The following is a 13817-nucleotide window of genomic DNA, read 5'->3' as shown; positions in this document are numbered from 1 at the left end:
TGAAGCATTGCATATTCAGCAACAATTCCATTGTGCCTACCACCCCCAGGCAGCAGGAATTGTAGAAACAGCCGTTGGAACTCTTAAGACCAAATTAATGTCCGAGACCTCTCTCAATTGGCTAAAGGTCCTGCCCTTAGCTCAATATCACATGGGAGTCACCCCCCCCCCCCCATTCAACCACGGGATTATCGGCCACAGAAGTAATTTATGGCCGACACAGACCCACTTGCCCAAGTAGACCTAAATATTATGGGAGAGGAAATGCAAAGATACTGTACTTTCAGCAGCTAACCTCGTCTTTAAAGTTTCTCCATTCACAGGTAAAGTACGCCTTCGGACCACCACCATAAGCGACGGATCAAGATTCAGACGACCAGAATGAACCCCCCAAATGGGAGACCTCGTGCTAATCAAGAGCTGGGATCGCCCCAAGCTCGGACCCAGGTGCAAGGGGCCATTTAGATACTCCTTCAGACGCCAACTGCAGTCAAAGTCCAAGGACAAAGTCGCCGGATCCATCTGAGTGACTGAAAATGATGGGCCCGCAAGTAACTTAATGACTATCATTGGACTTTCTGTTATTATGGCCACCTTCATGGTTTCAGGCCTTAAGGACAATTTGTTTTATAAAACTCATATACATTTGCATTGTAATCAAACTGTGTGTTACCTGCTTGCCCAGTCAGTAGAGGCTTATTTGTAGCCATCCCTGGGTGGACCCCTCTCGACCTATACACCACAGATACTTCAGATGCCCTTTGCGTGGGTCAGAGTGCGAAGTTCAGAAGCGGAACATCAGTAGAGCTGATAAACAATAGATCTCAGTCCCCTAACTGCACAGGAACCCAGGGAAGAAATGGTAGGATTAGCTCTGATCCCATGAGATATCCACTCTGTTTCTCAGGACGGGGATGGGGATGCACTTATACTTTGGTCCCCACGAATGCCTCTTGTGCCCAAAGACAATGTGCCCACAGACATTGCCAGCTGAGCAATGGAATATTCTCCTGTAACTGTGATGAGGAAAGGTGATTAAATGTTACTGCCGGAAGGCAGCTCAACTGTGGGCACTGCAATGGAACACGTGTCAGCTCTCACTCCCGGTCATACCCCTTTACCGACTACCAATTCAAGGGATCGGGGTCGGGAGATAATTCCAGCCTGGACAGAAACTAGAAATCTAAGCAGTTTGCGAGTTCCAATTTCAAAGCGGTCAAATGAAAGAGGGTTTGTGTTTCTTCACAACGGGATTTTCACTATGGCCACCCCAACTTTCCCCGTCCTATTCGCTGTACAGACAATAGGACCACTTACTGTCCCATGCCCACAAAAAGCATTTACCCGCTGCAGAATAGTTACCTGAGCCGTTAGTGAGGAATTTTGTGCAGATTGGAAGGACCCAGTAACTCCGGGATCTTCCACTGGCTACAGGTTCCTGAGGGCTCTGTCCCTTGGAGGATTGGCGGGGGTAGTAGCAGCGAAGAACCGGAATTAGCTCATTTGAAACGGTACAATGAGGGGACTAGAAGCAATTAATCGGGAATTGGCAGAGTTAAGGCTCTGCGCACAACAGCCCAGATATGCAGTAGATTATCAATTGGCCCAACGGGGGTGGGGGGGGCGGATTATGCACAATAGTAGGAGACAAATGCATCACCCATGTTACAGACGAATCATTACATAACCCACGATATCCAGTCTATTAAGAAACATTGATGATTTCAGGCATGGTCTTAAGAAAGGAGATGACTGGCTAGGGTGGCTACCGGGAGGATCCTGGGGTTCCTATCTACTGCATGGGCTAGTTATTCTTGTTATAATCATTGTATGTTGTGTATTAATAACTTGCTTAAATACTGGCTATAAGATTCTCACGAGTAAGCTGGCAGCACCCTTCTCAGGCCCCTATTTAGTTGGTTATCATGGAATGATAAAAGGAGGGAATGAGATGTTGAGAGACTAATTTGTCCTGCTGACAGGCAGGAAATTAGATGCTAAATTGCGCCGCGGGCTTTCTGGCTTCCTTGTCTTGCATGCAGGGTGTGGCAATCCCCCTGGAAATGCTGAACTAAGGCTAGAGGAACTAGCTAATCGCACACATTGTTCTCGAGTGGCTGGCCTTCTGCCTTTAGGTGATTAAGTGGTCTTTGTCAAGTACTATTGAATTGTTAAAGCCTAATTTGTGCTGTGACTTGCAGGAAATTAGATGCCTTTAGGTGATTAAGTGGTCTTTGTCAAGTACTATTGAGACGTTAAAGGATTAATTTGTGCTGACGACATACTAGAATTTAGATACTAATCGCACACATTGTCCTTGGGTGGATGACCTTTGCTTCTGCTTTAGGTGCTTAAGTGTTCCTTGTCTCGTACTAACATTGTTGCCAGGCATGTGACTGTGGGGGTAGCTAAAAATTGTATCTTGCATACGTGACTGACCGTGGTGTGAAACCATATAAAAAGGGAGGTCTTTTCCCTTGTTCGGAGCGCATTGCTTGACAGGGCTCCGTAAGCACTGCGAAGTTTGTTAAGTGATCCTCCAAAAGCTTGTACGTGCTTAAATAAAGAATCGTGGCTACCCACGGAAGTTGGTTATTGCATTTGTATCAAGTGTGTAAGGATCTCAAGAAAATGAACCGATACAGGCAGATAACAAGGTGCAAGGCGGTAGTGAGATAGACAGAGGTGAACAGTCCATCTAACCATGAACAGAATTCCTCCTATCTCAATACAAAATCCATCATAAGGACCCCCATCAACCAGGATATGTCCACTGCTCATTGCTACCATCAAGGAAGTGGTACTAGAGCCTGAAGACCAACACTCAACATTCTGGGAATGGTTACTTTCCCTCTGCCATCAGATTTCTGAATGGACAATGAACCCATCTACACTACCCCACTGACCTGTTTTTGGACTCTTTTTGCACTACTTATTGTAATTTGTAGTTTTTATTATTTATTGCAATGCCCTGCTGCTGCAAAACAACAGATTTCGTAACACGTCAGTAATATTAAACCTGATTCGTTTTATTTTTTCACAACGAAGCCTTGCATCAGGACTGTGGGGGGGGGGGGGGAAGATGGTCAGCATAGAGATAACATTTACCAGACGTCTTGGGTTTAAGGTGAGGAGAAATTTTAAAGATTTGCAAAGCTTTTTTGTTTTGTTTGTTTTCAGCAGGTTCCTGGGTTGCAGTAGGTGAGTGGAACACTGTGCCAGAGGAGATGGTGCAAGCAGATCCAATAGCAACACTGAAGAGGCACAAGAACAGGCAGGGATTGGACAGACATACGCCATGTGCAGGCAGATAAGGCTATTTTAAATAGTCATGGTCAACAATAACGTCAAGGGCCAAGATGCTCTGCATAAATTAGCAGATCTTCCACTATGCACAAGAGGTTCTGCAGATACTGGAGTTCCAAAGCAACACACATAAAATGCAGGAGGAACTCAGCTGGTCAACCAGCATAATGGAAATGGAAAAAACCTTCTTCAGCACTGGAAAGAAAGGGAGAAGATACCAGAATAAGAAGGTGGGGGAAGGGGGAGTAGTTGGAAAGTGATAGGTGAAGCCAGGTGGTGGAAAAGGCAAAGTGCTGAAGATGAAAGGAGAGGAGAGTGGAACATAGGTTAAAGAGAGGGGGAGGTGATAGGCAACTGAGTAGGGAATAGAAGAAGGGAGCAGGGTATTTATTTTACCCAATGGAGAAATCAATTTTCATGTCATCAGGTTGCAGGATAACCAGACAGAATACATGGTGTTGCTCCTTTGCACTAAGGATTGCCCCATTGTGGCACAAGAGGAGGACATGGACCAACACGTCAGGATGCGAATAGCAATCATAATGGAAATGTTCAGCTACTAGGAAATTCCACTTTTAGCAGATGGAGTAGAGGTGTTCAACAAAGTGGTTGGCGGTTTGAGTCTCACCCACATGGAGAGGCTGCATCAGGAGCACGGGATTAAATAGACAACCCCGGTAGATTTGGAGTTTCCTCACCTTGAAGGACTATTTGGGGCCCTGAATGCAGGTGAGGGAGGAGGGGAATGGGCAGGTGTAGCACTTTAGCCACGTACAGGATACATGCCAGGAGGAAGATTAGTGTGGAGGATAGTGGAAGATCAGATTTTCCACCATCTGATCTTTGGTCAACCAGGCATTGGAAATAATCCAGCTGCTGAAATCTGAAGCAAAAAAAATATCATTAGTATGAATATTGAATTTTCCACATTCAGATAACCCACACTCATTTCTCTCAGCTCTGCCCTCACCTAATTTCATTCCTATCCCCTACTTGGCTCCATCTACTAATCACACTCACCTACTAGTTCTCCTACTCCCTTTTCTCCCTTGCACAAAACCCTGAAGTTCCACCCCAGTCTTGGTTTTACTTTCAGTCTCCCTCCTACCACGATAATAGTTGAACAAACTAGTTATTACATTTATTCATAGCATTGAAACAGGCCCATCTAGCCTATGCTGAAGTGTTATTCTGCCTATTCCCATCATCCCTCATGTGGACCATAACCCTCCATATCCCTCTAATCCATGTACTTACCTTAAATGTTGCAATGAAACCCACATCCACCACTTCTGCTGACAGCTCATACCACTCTCATCATCCTGAGTGAAGGAGTACCCTTAAATATTTCACCTTTCTTCCTTATCCTGTGACTCTACTTCTAGTTCCACCCAATCTCAGCTGAAAAAACATGTTTGCATTTACCCTATCTATATCCCTCATAATTTTGTATAACTCTATTAAATCTCCTCTCATTCTCTTACGCTCCAGGGAATAAAGTCATAAACTATTCAACCTTTTCCTATAATTCAGATCCTCAAGTCCCAGCAACATCCTTGTAAAATTTTTCTGTATTCTTTCTCTGTACTCTCCTGTAGGTAGGAGATATGATTATATAGATTATGTAGTTAGGAGGTACCAGAACTGCATTTGTTGTCTCACCTTTTTAAACTTCTCCCCACCCCTTCCAATTGTGCATGCCTCGCATCTTTAAAAGTGCTGTGGTCTTGTCTCTCTGCTCCATTAAAAAATGCTCAATTTTTCACACCATCTGGCTTCTATGTGACTCTAGACCCAAATTAACATAGCTGAGTCTTAACTGCACTCTGAAATGTGCCAACATTCACATTAAAGCACAGGGTTCAAATAACAATCACACTAGAATACTCTGCCCACTATCAGCCCCAAAACCAGAATCCAGCAGAATAAAAATCAATCAGCAATTTCTCCTCACACACAAGCATGCACTGTTCTCTTGTTGGGAGAATTATCCTACAAACTAATCAAACAGCCTGACCTTGTAGCCAACATCCCAGGTTCCTCATCGTAGTTTATAGACACAAGGAACATGACAGTAACCTGGAATTTTACTGGGACTTATTAATCTTTTAAATTAACTCATTAACTGAATTAAAATTACTCTCTCCCTGCGAGATCCCAGAAGTGATACAGTACTTTCTAATTTAGTTAATTAATATTAATAAAATTAATCTAACAATAATAGAACAAAAAAATCTTCGAACCATTTTAAATCTAAGAGAACTCAGCAAAGCTGTGTGGCAATATTTTCATTAATCACTTCTGTATTTCCCCAGACCCTATCATTTCCTTGCCCTAATAATGAGGACCATAATTGTATGCTGTAATAGCTGTGACTAGATCTTCTACAGCTCACGACTGAATTTGGAGATGCTCCAAACCTCAGTAATATTTCATATGCCTTCCTATCCAATTCTCAGTGGATGTGTGCAGTAAGATAACTCTGTTCCCCTACACTGACCAATATCTTAACTTTTACTGAGTTCCTTTGTCTTGTTTCTCCAGCAAGACACCCTCCCCAAAAAATCTACACTTTCTGCTACCTATCTGAGCATCCAGGGGGGCGGATAGGAGATTTTGTGGGGAAGATCGGGAGTCTCGGATGGTATGTTGCTTCCCTGGTGCCGGGGTCCGAGACATCTCAGATCGGGTGCAGGTCACTCTCGAGAGGGAGGGCAAGAATCCAGATGTTGTGGTCCATGTAGGGACCAATGACGTGGGTAGGATGAGTGAGGGGGTCCTGCGTAGGGAGTTAGGTGCGAAGCTGAAGAGCAGGACCTCCAGGGTAACAATCTTAGGATTACTACCTGTGCCACGTGCGAGTGAGACAAAGAACAGAAGGATTATAAAGATTAATACGTGGCTGAGAGGATGGTGCAGGAGGGAGGGCTTCAGGTTTGTAGATAATTGGGCTTTGTTCCAGGGAAGGTGGGATCTGTTCCGAAGGGACGGTTTACACCTGAACTGGAGTGGTACTAACATTCTTGCAGGGAAGTTTGCTAGTGCTCCTTGGGGGGGGTTTAAACTAAATTTGCAGGGGGCGGGGATCCAGAATGTGAGGGAGGATAGCGAGAGGAAAAATAAAGGACAGGTGGGGACTACACGGTTCCGGAATATTAAGTGTGTAGTAGATGAAGGTGGGGCGGAACAAGTGATAAGTAGGACTCATGTACAGGGGGATGGTCTGACGGAACATGGAGTTAAATGTGTTGAAAGAATAAGTAAATTTAGGAAGGACAACAAAATTCTAGGGGCGTATAGCCCAATGGGAGTTCGGGGAGCTGGGCTAAGCACAATAGGCAGCGATTCAAAGAGAGAGAGGAGAAATGGGTTAAAAATTTAATATCTGAATGCACGAAGTGTCAGAAATAAGGCGGATGAGCTTGAAGCCCAGGTGCAAATGGGTAACTATGATGTTGTTGGGATAACGGAGACATGGCTGCAGGAAGATCAGACCTGGGAAATGAATGTACAAGGGTATACGTGCTATCGTAGGGACAGAAATGTGGGCAGAGGGGGTGGGGTGGCCCTGTTGGTGAGGAATGAGATTCAGTCCTTTGCAAGGGGGTACATAGGGTCAGGAGAAGTAGAGTCTGTGTGGATAGAACTGAGGAACAGTAAGGGCAAAAGGACCCAAATAGGTGTTGTCTACAGGCCACCAAACAGTAGCATGGATATTGGGTGCAAGTTGAATAGGGAGTTAACATTGGCATGTGGCAAAGGTAATGTCGCAGTAGTTATGGGGGATTTCAACATGCAAGTGAACTGGGAGAATCAGGTTGGTGCTGGACCACAGGATAGGGAGTTTGTAGAGTGCCTACGGGATGCATTCTTGGAACAGCTTGTACGAGAGCCGACCAGGGACAAGACTATTCTGGATTTAGTGTTATGTAATGAACAGGATTTGATAAGCGATCTCACAATAGAGGAGCCATTAGGAGGTAGTGATCACAATATGATAAGCTTTTATCTGCAATTTGAAAAGGATAAGGGCAGCTCGGAGGTGTCAGTGTTGCAGCTGAACAGGGGAAACTATGGAGCCATGAGGGAGGAGCTGGCCAAAGTTGACTGGATGGATAGCCTAGCAGAAAAGACAGTGGAACAGCAATGGCATGTATTCTTGGGAATAATGCACAAGGTGCAAAATCAGTTCCCCCAGAGAAGGAAGGATTCCAAGGGGGGAAAGGGGCCACAGTGGTTGACAAAGGAAGTCAGAGATTGCATAGCATTAAAAAAAAAGGAAGTATGATAGAGCTAAGGTGAGTGGGAGGACAGATGATTGGGAAGTTTTTAAGGAACAACAGAACTTAACTAAAAAGACAATACGGGGAGAAAAAATGAGGTACGAACACAAGCTAGCCAGGAATATAAAGGAAGATAGCAAAAGCGTTTTTAGGTATGTGAAGAGAAAGAAGATAGTTAAGAACAATGTTGGGCCCTTGAAGAATGAATTGGGTGAAATTATTATGGGAAACAGAGAAATGGCAGAAGAACTTAATGAGTACTTTAGATCTGTTTTCACTAAGGAAGACACAGGCAATCTCCCAGACGTATGGATGGGCCAAGGACATAGGGTAACAGAGGAAATGAAACAGATTGACATTCAGAAGGAAATGGTGATGAGAAAACTGATGGGACTGAAGGCTGACAAATCGCTAGGTCCAGATGGTCTGCACCCTAGGGTACTAAAGGAGGTGGCCCTGGAAATTGCGGATGCATTGGTAATCATTTTCCAATGTTCCTTAGATTCAGGATCAGTTCCTGAGGATTGGAGAATGGCTAATGTTATCCCACTTTTTAAAAAAGGGAGGGAGAAAACAGAGAACTATCGAACTGTCAGCCTGACATTGGTGGTGGGAAAGATGCTAGAGTCCATTATTAAGGATGAAATAGTGGCATATTTAGATAGCAGTGATAGGATTGGGCCGAGCCAGCATGGATTTACCAAGGGTAAATCATGCTTGACTAATCTGTTGGAGTTTTTCGAGGATGTAACCAGGAAGTTAGATGGGGGAGATCCAGTGGATGTAGTGTACCTCGATTTTCAGAAGGCATTTGATAAGGTCCCACATAGAAGACTGGTGGGTAAAATCAAAGCTCAGGGCATCGGGGGGGAAGGCATTGACATGGATAGAAAACTGGTTGGCAGACAGAAAGCAAAGGGTAGCGGTGAATGGGTGTTTCTCGGAATGGCAGATGGTGACTAGTGGGGTGCCACAGGGCTCGGTATTGGGACCACAGCTGTTTACCATTTACGTTAACGATTTGGATGAAGGCATAAAAAATAACATCAGCAAATTTGCTGATGATACTAAGCTGGGTGGCAGTGTGACATGTGATGAGGATGTTAGGAGAATTCAGGGTGACTTGGATAGGTTGGGTGAGTGGGCAGATACTTGGCAGATGACGTTTAATGTAAATAAGTGTGAGGTTATCCACTTTGGGAGTAAGAACAGGAAGGCAGATTATTATCTGAATGGTGTAGAGTTGGGTAAGGGAGAAATACAAAGAGATCTTGGAGTCCTTGTTTATCAGTCACTGAAGGTGAATGAGCAAGTGCAGCAGGCAGTGAAGAAGGCTAATGGAATGTTGGCCTTTATTACAAAGAGAATTGAGTACAAGAGCAAGGAAATCCTCTTGCATTTGTACAGAGCCCTGGTGAGACCACACCTGGAGTATTGTGTACAGTTTTGGTCTCCAGGGTTAAGGAAGGACATCCTGGCTGTAGAGGAAGTGCAGCGTAGATTCACGAGGTTAATCCCTGGGATGTCTGGACTGTCTTATGCAGAGAGGTTAGAGAGACTGGGCTTGCACACGCTGGAATTAAGGAGATTGAGAGGGGATCTGATTGAAACATATAAGATTATTGAGGGATTGGACAAGATAGAGGCAGGAAGTATGTTCCAGATGCTGGGAGAGTCCAGTACCAGAGGGCATGGTTTGAGAATAAGGGGTAGGTCATTTAGGGACAGAGTTAAGGAAAAACTTCTTCTCCCAGAGAGTTGTGGGGGTCTGGAATGCACTGCCTTGGAAGGTAGTGGAGGCCAATTCTCTGGATGCTTTCAAGAAGGAGCTAGATAGGTATCTTATGGATAGGGGAATCAAGGGATATGGGGACAAGGCAGGAACCGGGTATTGATAGGAATTGATCAGCCATGATCTCAAAATGGCGGTGCAGGCTCGAAGGGCCGAACGGTCCACTTCTGCACCTATTGTCTATTGAAACCTTAATCACAAAAAGAACTTCAGACCATTTCTCAGTTACACTAATTTCCACCCATGTATCACAGCAATTCTGACATCTAATCTAATGAAACTTCCAGCTACCTGGGTTCTACTCTGTATTTCCAACATCTCCCAGCCCCCCTCCCCCAACCATTAAACCACTGTATCACTCATCTTTAAGCCGTTCTACTTTGGCCAAGCTTCTGGCTATCTGTTCCAACATCTCCATACAAGTATTAACATCAAATATTAGCTGTTGAAACACTTCCAAGTTATTTTTCCATTTCTTGCAAGTTAGGACTCAGACTGTAGAGGTTATAAAAAAGGTTTCTGCAGATGAGGGCGAACTTGTACCTTAAATAAAGACAACATTTTAAATACAGCTAACCTTTATCTGAGAGATGTGGATCAAAGCAGCACTTTCATTAACAAGTACTCCTTTTGTAAATCTATTGTGTTAGCAATTTAAAAATCCTCAAAAATTGCAACAGTGAACCTGGAATAGTCAACTGCATTTTTTTTAATTGAAATACAGTACATTCTCCTCAAGCATGAACATAGTGTGCCAATGTGCAGGTGGTATGAATAAAAACACAAGTTAAAGAGGTACAATCTTACCAAAGAATCATACATCTGTACTTTTTGTTTTGGAGAATCTGTGATTTTTTTTCTCATATTACGTGAAAATAAACCAGACTCCCTATGTAGCATCATTACAACAGAATATCCTCTCTCTCCCTCAGTATAAACATATAACCCCATGCATTACACATGATAGAGTGGATCACAGGCCTGAACTTCTTATGAAAACCAAGATTCCTTCAGGAGGAGAGAAACAATGTGGTGGATTCCTTTGGTGCTGATCAATGGGCATTTTACATTGTTCTAGATCCCTGCTGTTCCGGTTGAGTGATACACATCAAACGCCCAACAGAATTAAATCAGTAACCACAGAATAGCAAGAGCGGTCACATGCACAGCAATATGCATCAACATCTTCCTTGAGATTTGTCAGTAACACTCAAAACACGGGACAGGCAGGGGCTCTGCTGAGTATATGGAAGAATTCCTGCAACAGCACACTGAAAAATAGTACAGGGCCCAAATACACAGAAAGCCCAGGAGGAAGATTTGGCAGCAAATAGATCTCCAGGCTAAAGGCAAAAAGAACTCAAGGCTATTCTGATGTGACATGGATTCCAGATTCAGGCAGCACCCAGAATTGTAATGGGAGTCAGAAATTTCTGGTTAAAGTCACACTATGGACATGGAGCAATTCAAGCAGAGGAAGACATTGTGCAAAGAGTAAAGTTGTTTTAATCTGTCTCCCTGCTTCACATCACTCATACAGTTCATGTGGTAAGTGCTGTTCAGAAGATCCAGGGTAAAACTGGTGTTGCAACACTCTGCCATTCCTTCAATGGCTTTTGCTCTTCTTGCTACAGCACAGTTCCCAAATTTACTGATTGAACGTCGCCTTTCAACCTGGTGGGCGAGTGACACCACCTCCGTGTCCTTTGGGAAGCCTGACTGATTTCTCTCCTCCTCCACTTGCATCCCTAACTCCTCCAAACAGAAACCGGGGCTTTCAATCCAGCTTTCTTCCCAACTGCTTTCACGGCATGAGCCCCCCCGAGCTAAACGGGATGTCCCTGGTCCAGTTATGGCACAATGCCAGACAAAAGTGGGAGATAAATGTGGGGGGGGGGGGGGTAGGGGGGGAGAGACACACACAAGTTAGTTGATTAGGCTGTTGGAGTTCAATTGATAGGCAGAATAATAGGCAGGAGCAATTACATTTAATGGGATAATTCGATGTAACTGAGTTTTTTTATTACTTTCAAGATAAGACTGCGGTCGGTAAAAATTAAACATCACAGACTAGGTAAGAATCTTTTAAATTAAAACCGAACCATGAGCTAGTTTAAAACAGATCAGATGCAAACACCAACATCAGAATAACTCAGTGATATGAAAGCAGGTGCATTCACGACCAGCATGACTAAAATATCCAGCTACATCAGCACTCGTTATTGATGAGCAGCCCCTGCTCTGCATCATGCTGCACAGACATGCACCCTATGGAGAGAGTTGGCTCAACGCTGGTTATATTTACAGAAGAACGTAATGGCTTCAGCACTGCATGAGCTGTAATGGCAAGAGAACACACTGGACCAAGCTAAGCAAGGCTCTCACGTTGGCTGGGAAGATTGGGAGCCCGTAGCCTGTGGTCACTTATACGGAGAGGAATCTATACCTTTAGCAACAATGTACTACACGGTCAAAGAAATAACCTACTGCACAAATAAAAATGGGAGGGAACGTTTCATTTTAAAAAATAACTATACAACTTAATGAACAGGCAAACATTCAAAACAGGCGGGACACAGCATTAGAGTAAATGTCTCTTTCGCTCCGGATCCATCTGGCACCTTCCTCCTCTGCTGGAGCGAGGCAATGGCATCCTGCATATGCTTTCACCTACACAAAAGTCAGCAGAGGCAACAGAACAGTGGGGGCATGGGTGGGGAGCAGTGGCTGAGAGGGTCAATGGGCCAAAAGTTTTCTAGAGCCATTTAAGAAATTTTTATTAACAAAGACGCCAGCACTCCTCGTGAAATACATTTACAATTAGTTTAATTGTGGGGGGGGGTGGGGGTAGGGAGGAGGCAGTGGTCGGGGGCCAAAATCTAGTTCAAACTTCCTGGCATGCTCTAGAGCTATGACAACAATCAAGCAGTCCTCTTTTTTTTAAAATAAAAATTCCAATTCCATTTCTTCCTGTGACATTATGCTGAGGGGTGCTGAGAAATGCCTCCTCATCCACTCTATGCCCTCCTGGTTTCGGTCGAGTTTATTTTAATGTTTGTTTATATGTTTAAGTATGTCAGATTCTCTCTCTCTCTCTCTGTGGCTTCAGTTTGTGCGCTCTGGGCCCTATTTAAGGCATCGCTCGAAGTAAGTGGAACCAATGTAGCCGCCCCGCATGGATCGCTGCACATTCTGTTCAAAGAGGCGTCTGTTGTTCTGAAGAACCTCTGCTGCTTCCTTATTCAGGGGGTCCTCAGGGTTAGGTTCCTGAGAGCAAGAGATAGAGAGAGGGGAAGGGAAGAAATGAGATTTAAATATTACAACAGCTTTGCCCATAGAAATTCCAAGGTCATTAAAACTCCCGCCCAGTCTGATAGGAAACTAAACAACATCATAGATGAAATAAACACAGGAGATGCTGGAAACACTAGCCAAGTCACGTTAAAGAGTTATAGAGAATGGAAACAGACACTTCAGCCCAACTCACTCAAGCTAAATCAGGTGCCTTCTTCAGCTCGTCCTATACACCTGGGCTATGCTCCTTTTTTTTGTTCTTTTATTTCCTGAGAACCTCAATTATCTGTGACATTAAAAATCTCCATCTCTGCCCCATATCCTTACTACTTTTTGGGTAAAAACGCAATCTCAGATTTCAAATGCTCACTTCGGCAGCACATATAACTAAAACTGGAAGGATATAGAGAAAATTAGCACGGCCCCCGTACAAGGATGACAGATAAATCTGCAAAGTATTCCATATTTTTGTTAGGATGACAGATGGCATGTTGGCTTAAGTTAGCCAGAGGACGGAATTCAAAAACCGCTAGGTAATGCTACAATTCCATAAAATTATGGATAGACCACACTTGGAATATTGTGTTCAATTTCTATCACCTCATTATAGGAAGGATGTGGAGGCTTTAGAGAAGAATCTGAGGAGATTTACCACATGCTGCCTGGACCGGAGGGCATGTTTTGTGAGGACACGTTGAGCAAGATGGGGCTTTTCCCTTTGGAGTGAAGGAGGATGAAAGGTGACTTGATGGAAGTGTACTAGATAGTAAGCAGCATCGATAGATAGATATTTCCAAGATGAGCTGGTTAGTGGCTTGGAAGGGGCACCTGCAGCCTGTAGAATTCTGTCACCAAGCTACCCTCATCTTCATTGGGGATATATGCCGAATTGTGAGGTGCTACTGGAGCAGCCACTGTGTGCTAGTGGTAGAGGGAATGAATGTTTGTTGACATTAAATGCCATCAAGTTCTGGTGACCCTAAGGATAGTTGCCCTAAAGGAGTTTTGATACTCACAAAGGTGGCTCATTACAGATAACGTTGCGCTCATAGCTGTTTTTATTATGCCATCCATCTGATTGGCGGCCTTCCTCTCTTCCGTTGTCCTTCCACCTTGCCGAGCGTGATATCCTTTCCCAGAGA

General features: G+C 44.1%; 1 protein-coding gene and 1 non-coding gene across 3 annotated transcripts in view; one reads left to right on the top strand and one right to left on the bottom strand.

The window, feature by feature from the left end:
* Positions 1–10072: 10072 nt before the first annotated feature.
* ube2m (ubiquitin conjugating enzyme E2 M) overlaps positions 10073–13817 on the bottom strand; it is a 66795-nt gene continuing 63050 nt past the window's right edge. For both annotated transcript variants that reach the window (XM_073034050.1, XM_073034051.1), the window contains one exon: positions 10073–12648. In XM_073034050.1, coding sequence (XP_072890151.1) covers positions 12508–12648 — 141 coding nt within the window. In that variant the 3' untranslated portion in view covers positions 10073–12507. The remainder of the gene's footprint in view (positions 12649–13817) is intronic.
* LOC140719520 (U6 spliceosomal RNA) lies at positions 13038–13145 on the top strand. Its single transcript, XR_012096936.1, has one exon. It is a non-coding gene; the product is annotated as a U6 spliceosomal RNA (small nuclear RNA).

Source organism: Hemitrygon akajei, chromosome 31 (assembly GCF_048418815.1).
Source record: "Hemitrygon akajei chromosome 31, sHemAka1.3, whole genome shotgun sequence".
In the NCBI taxonomy this organism is placed as follows: domain Eukaryota; kingdom Metazoa; phylum Chordata; class Chondrichthyes; order Myliobatiformes; family Dasyatidae; genus Hemitrygon; species Hemitrygon akajei.
This window is presented reverse-complemented; position numbering and strand designations above follow the sequence as displayed.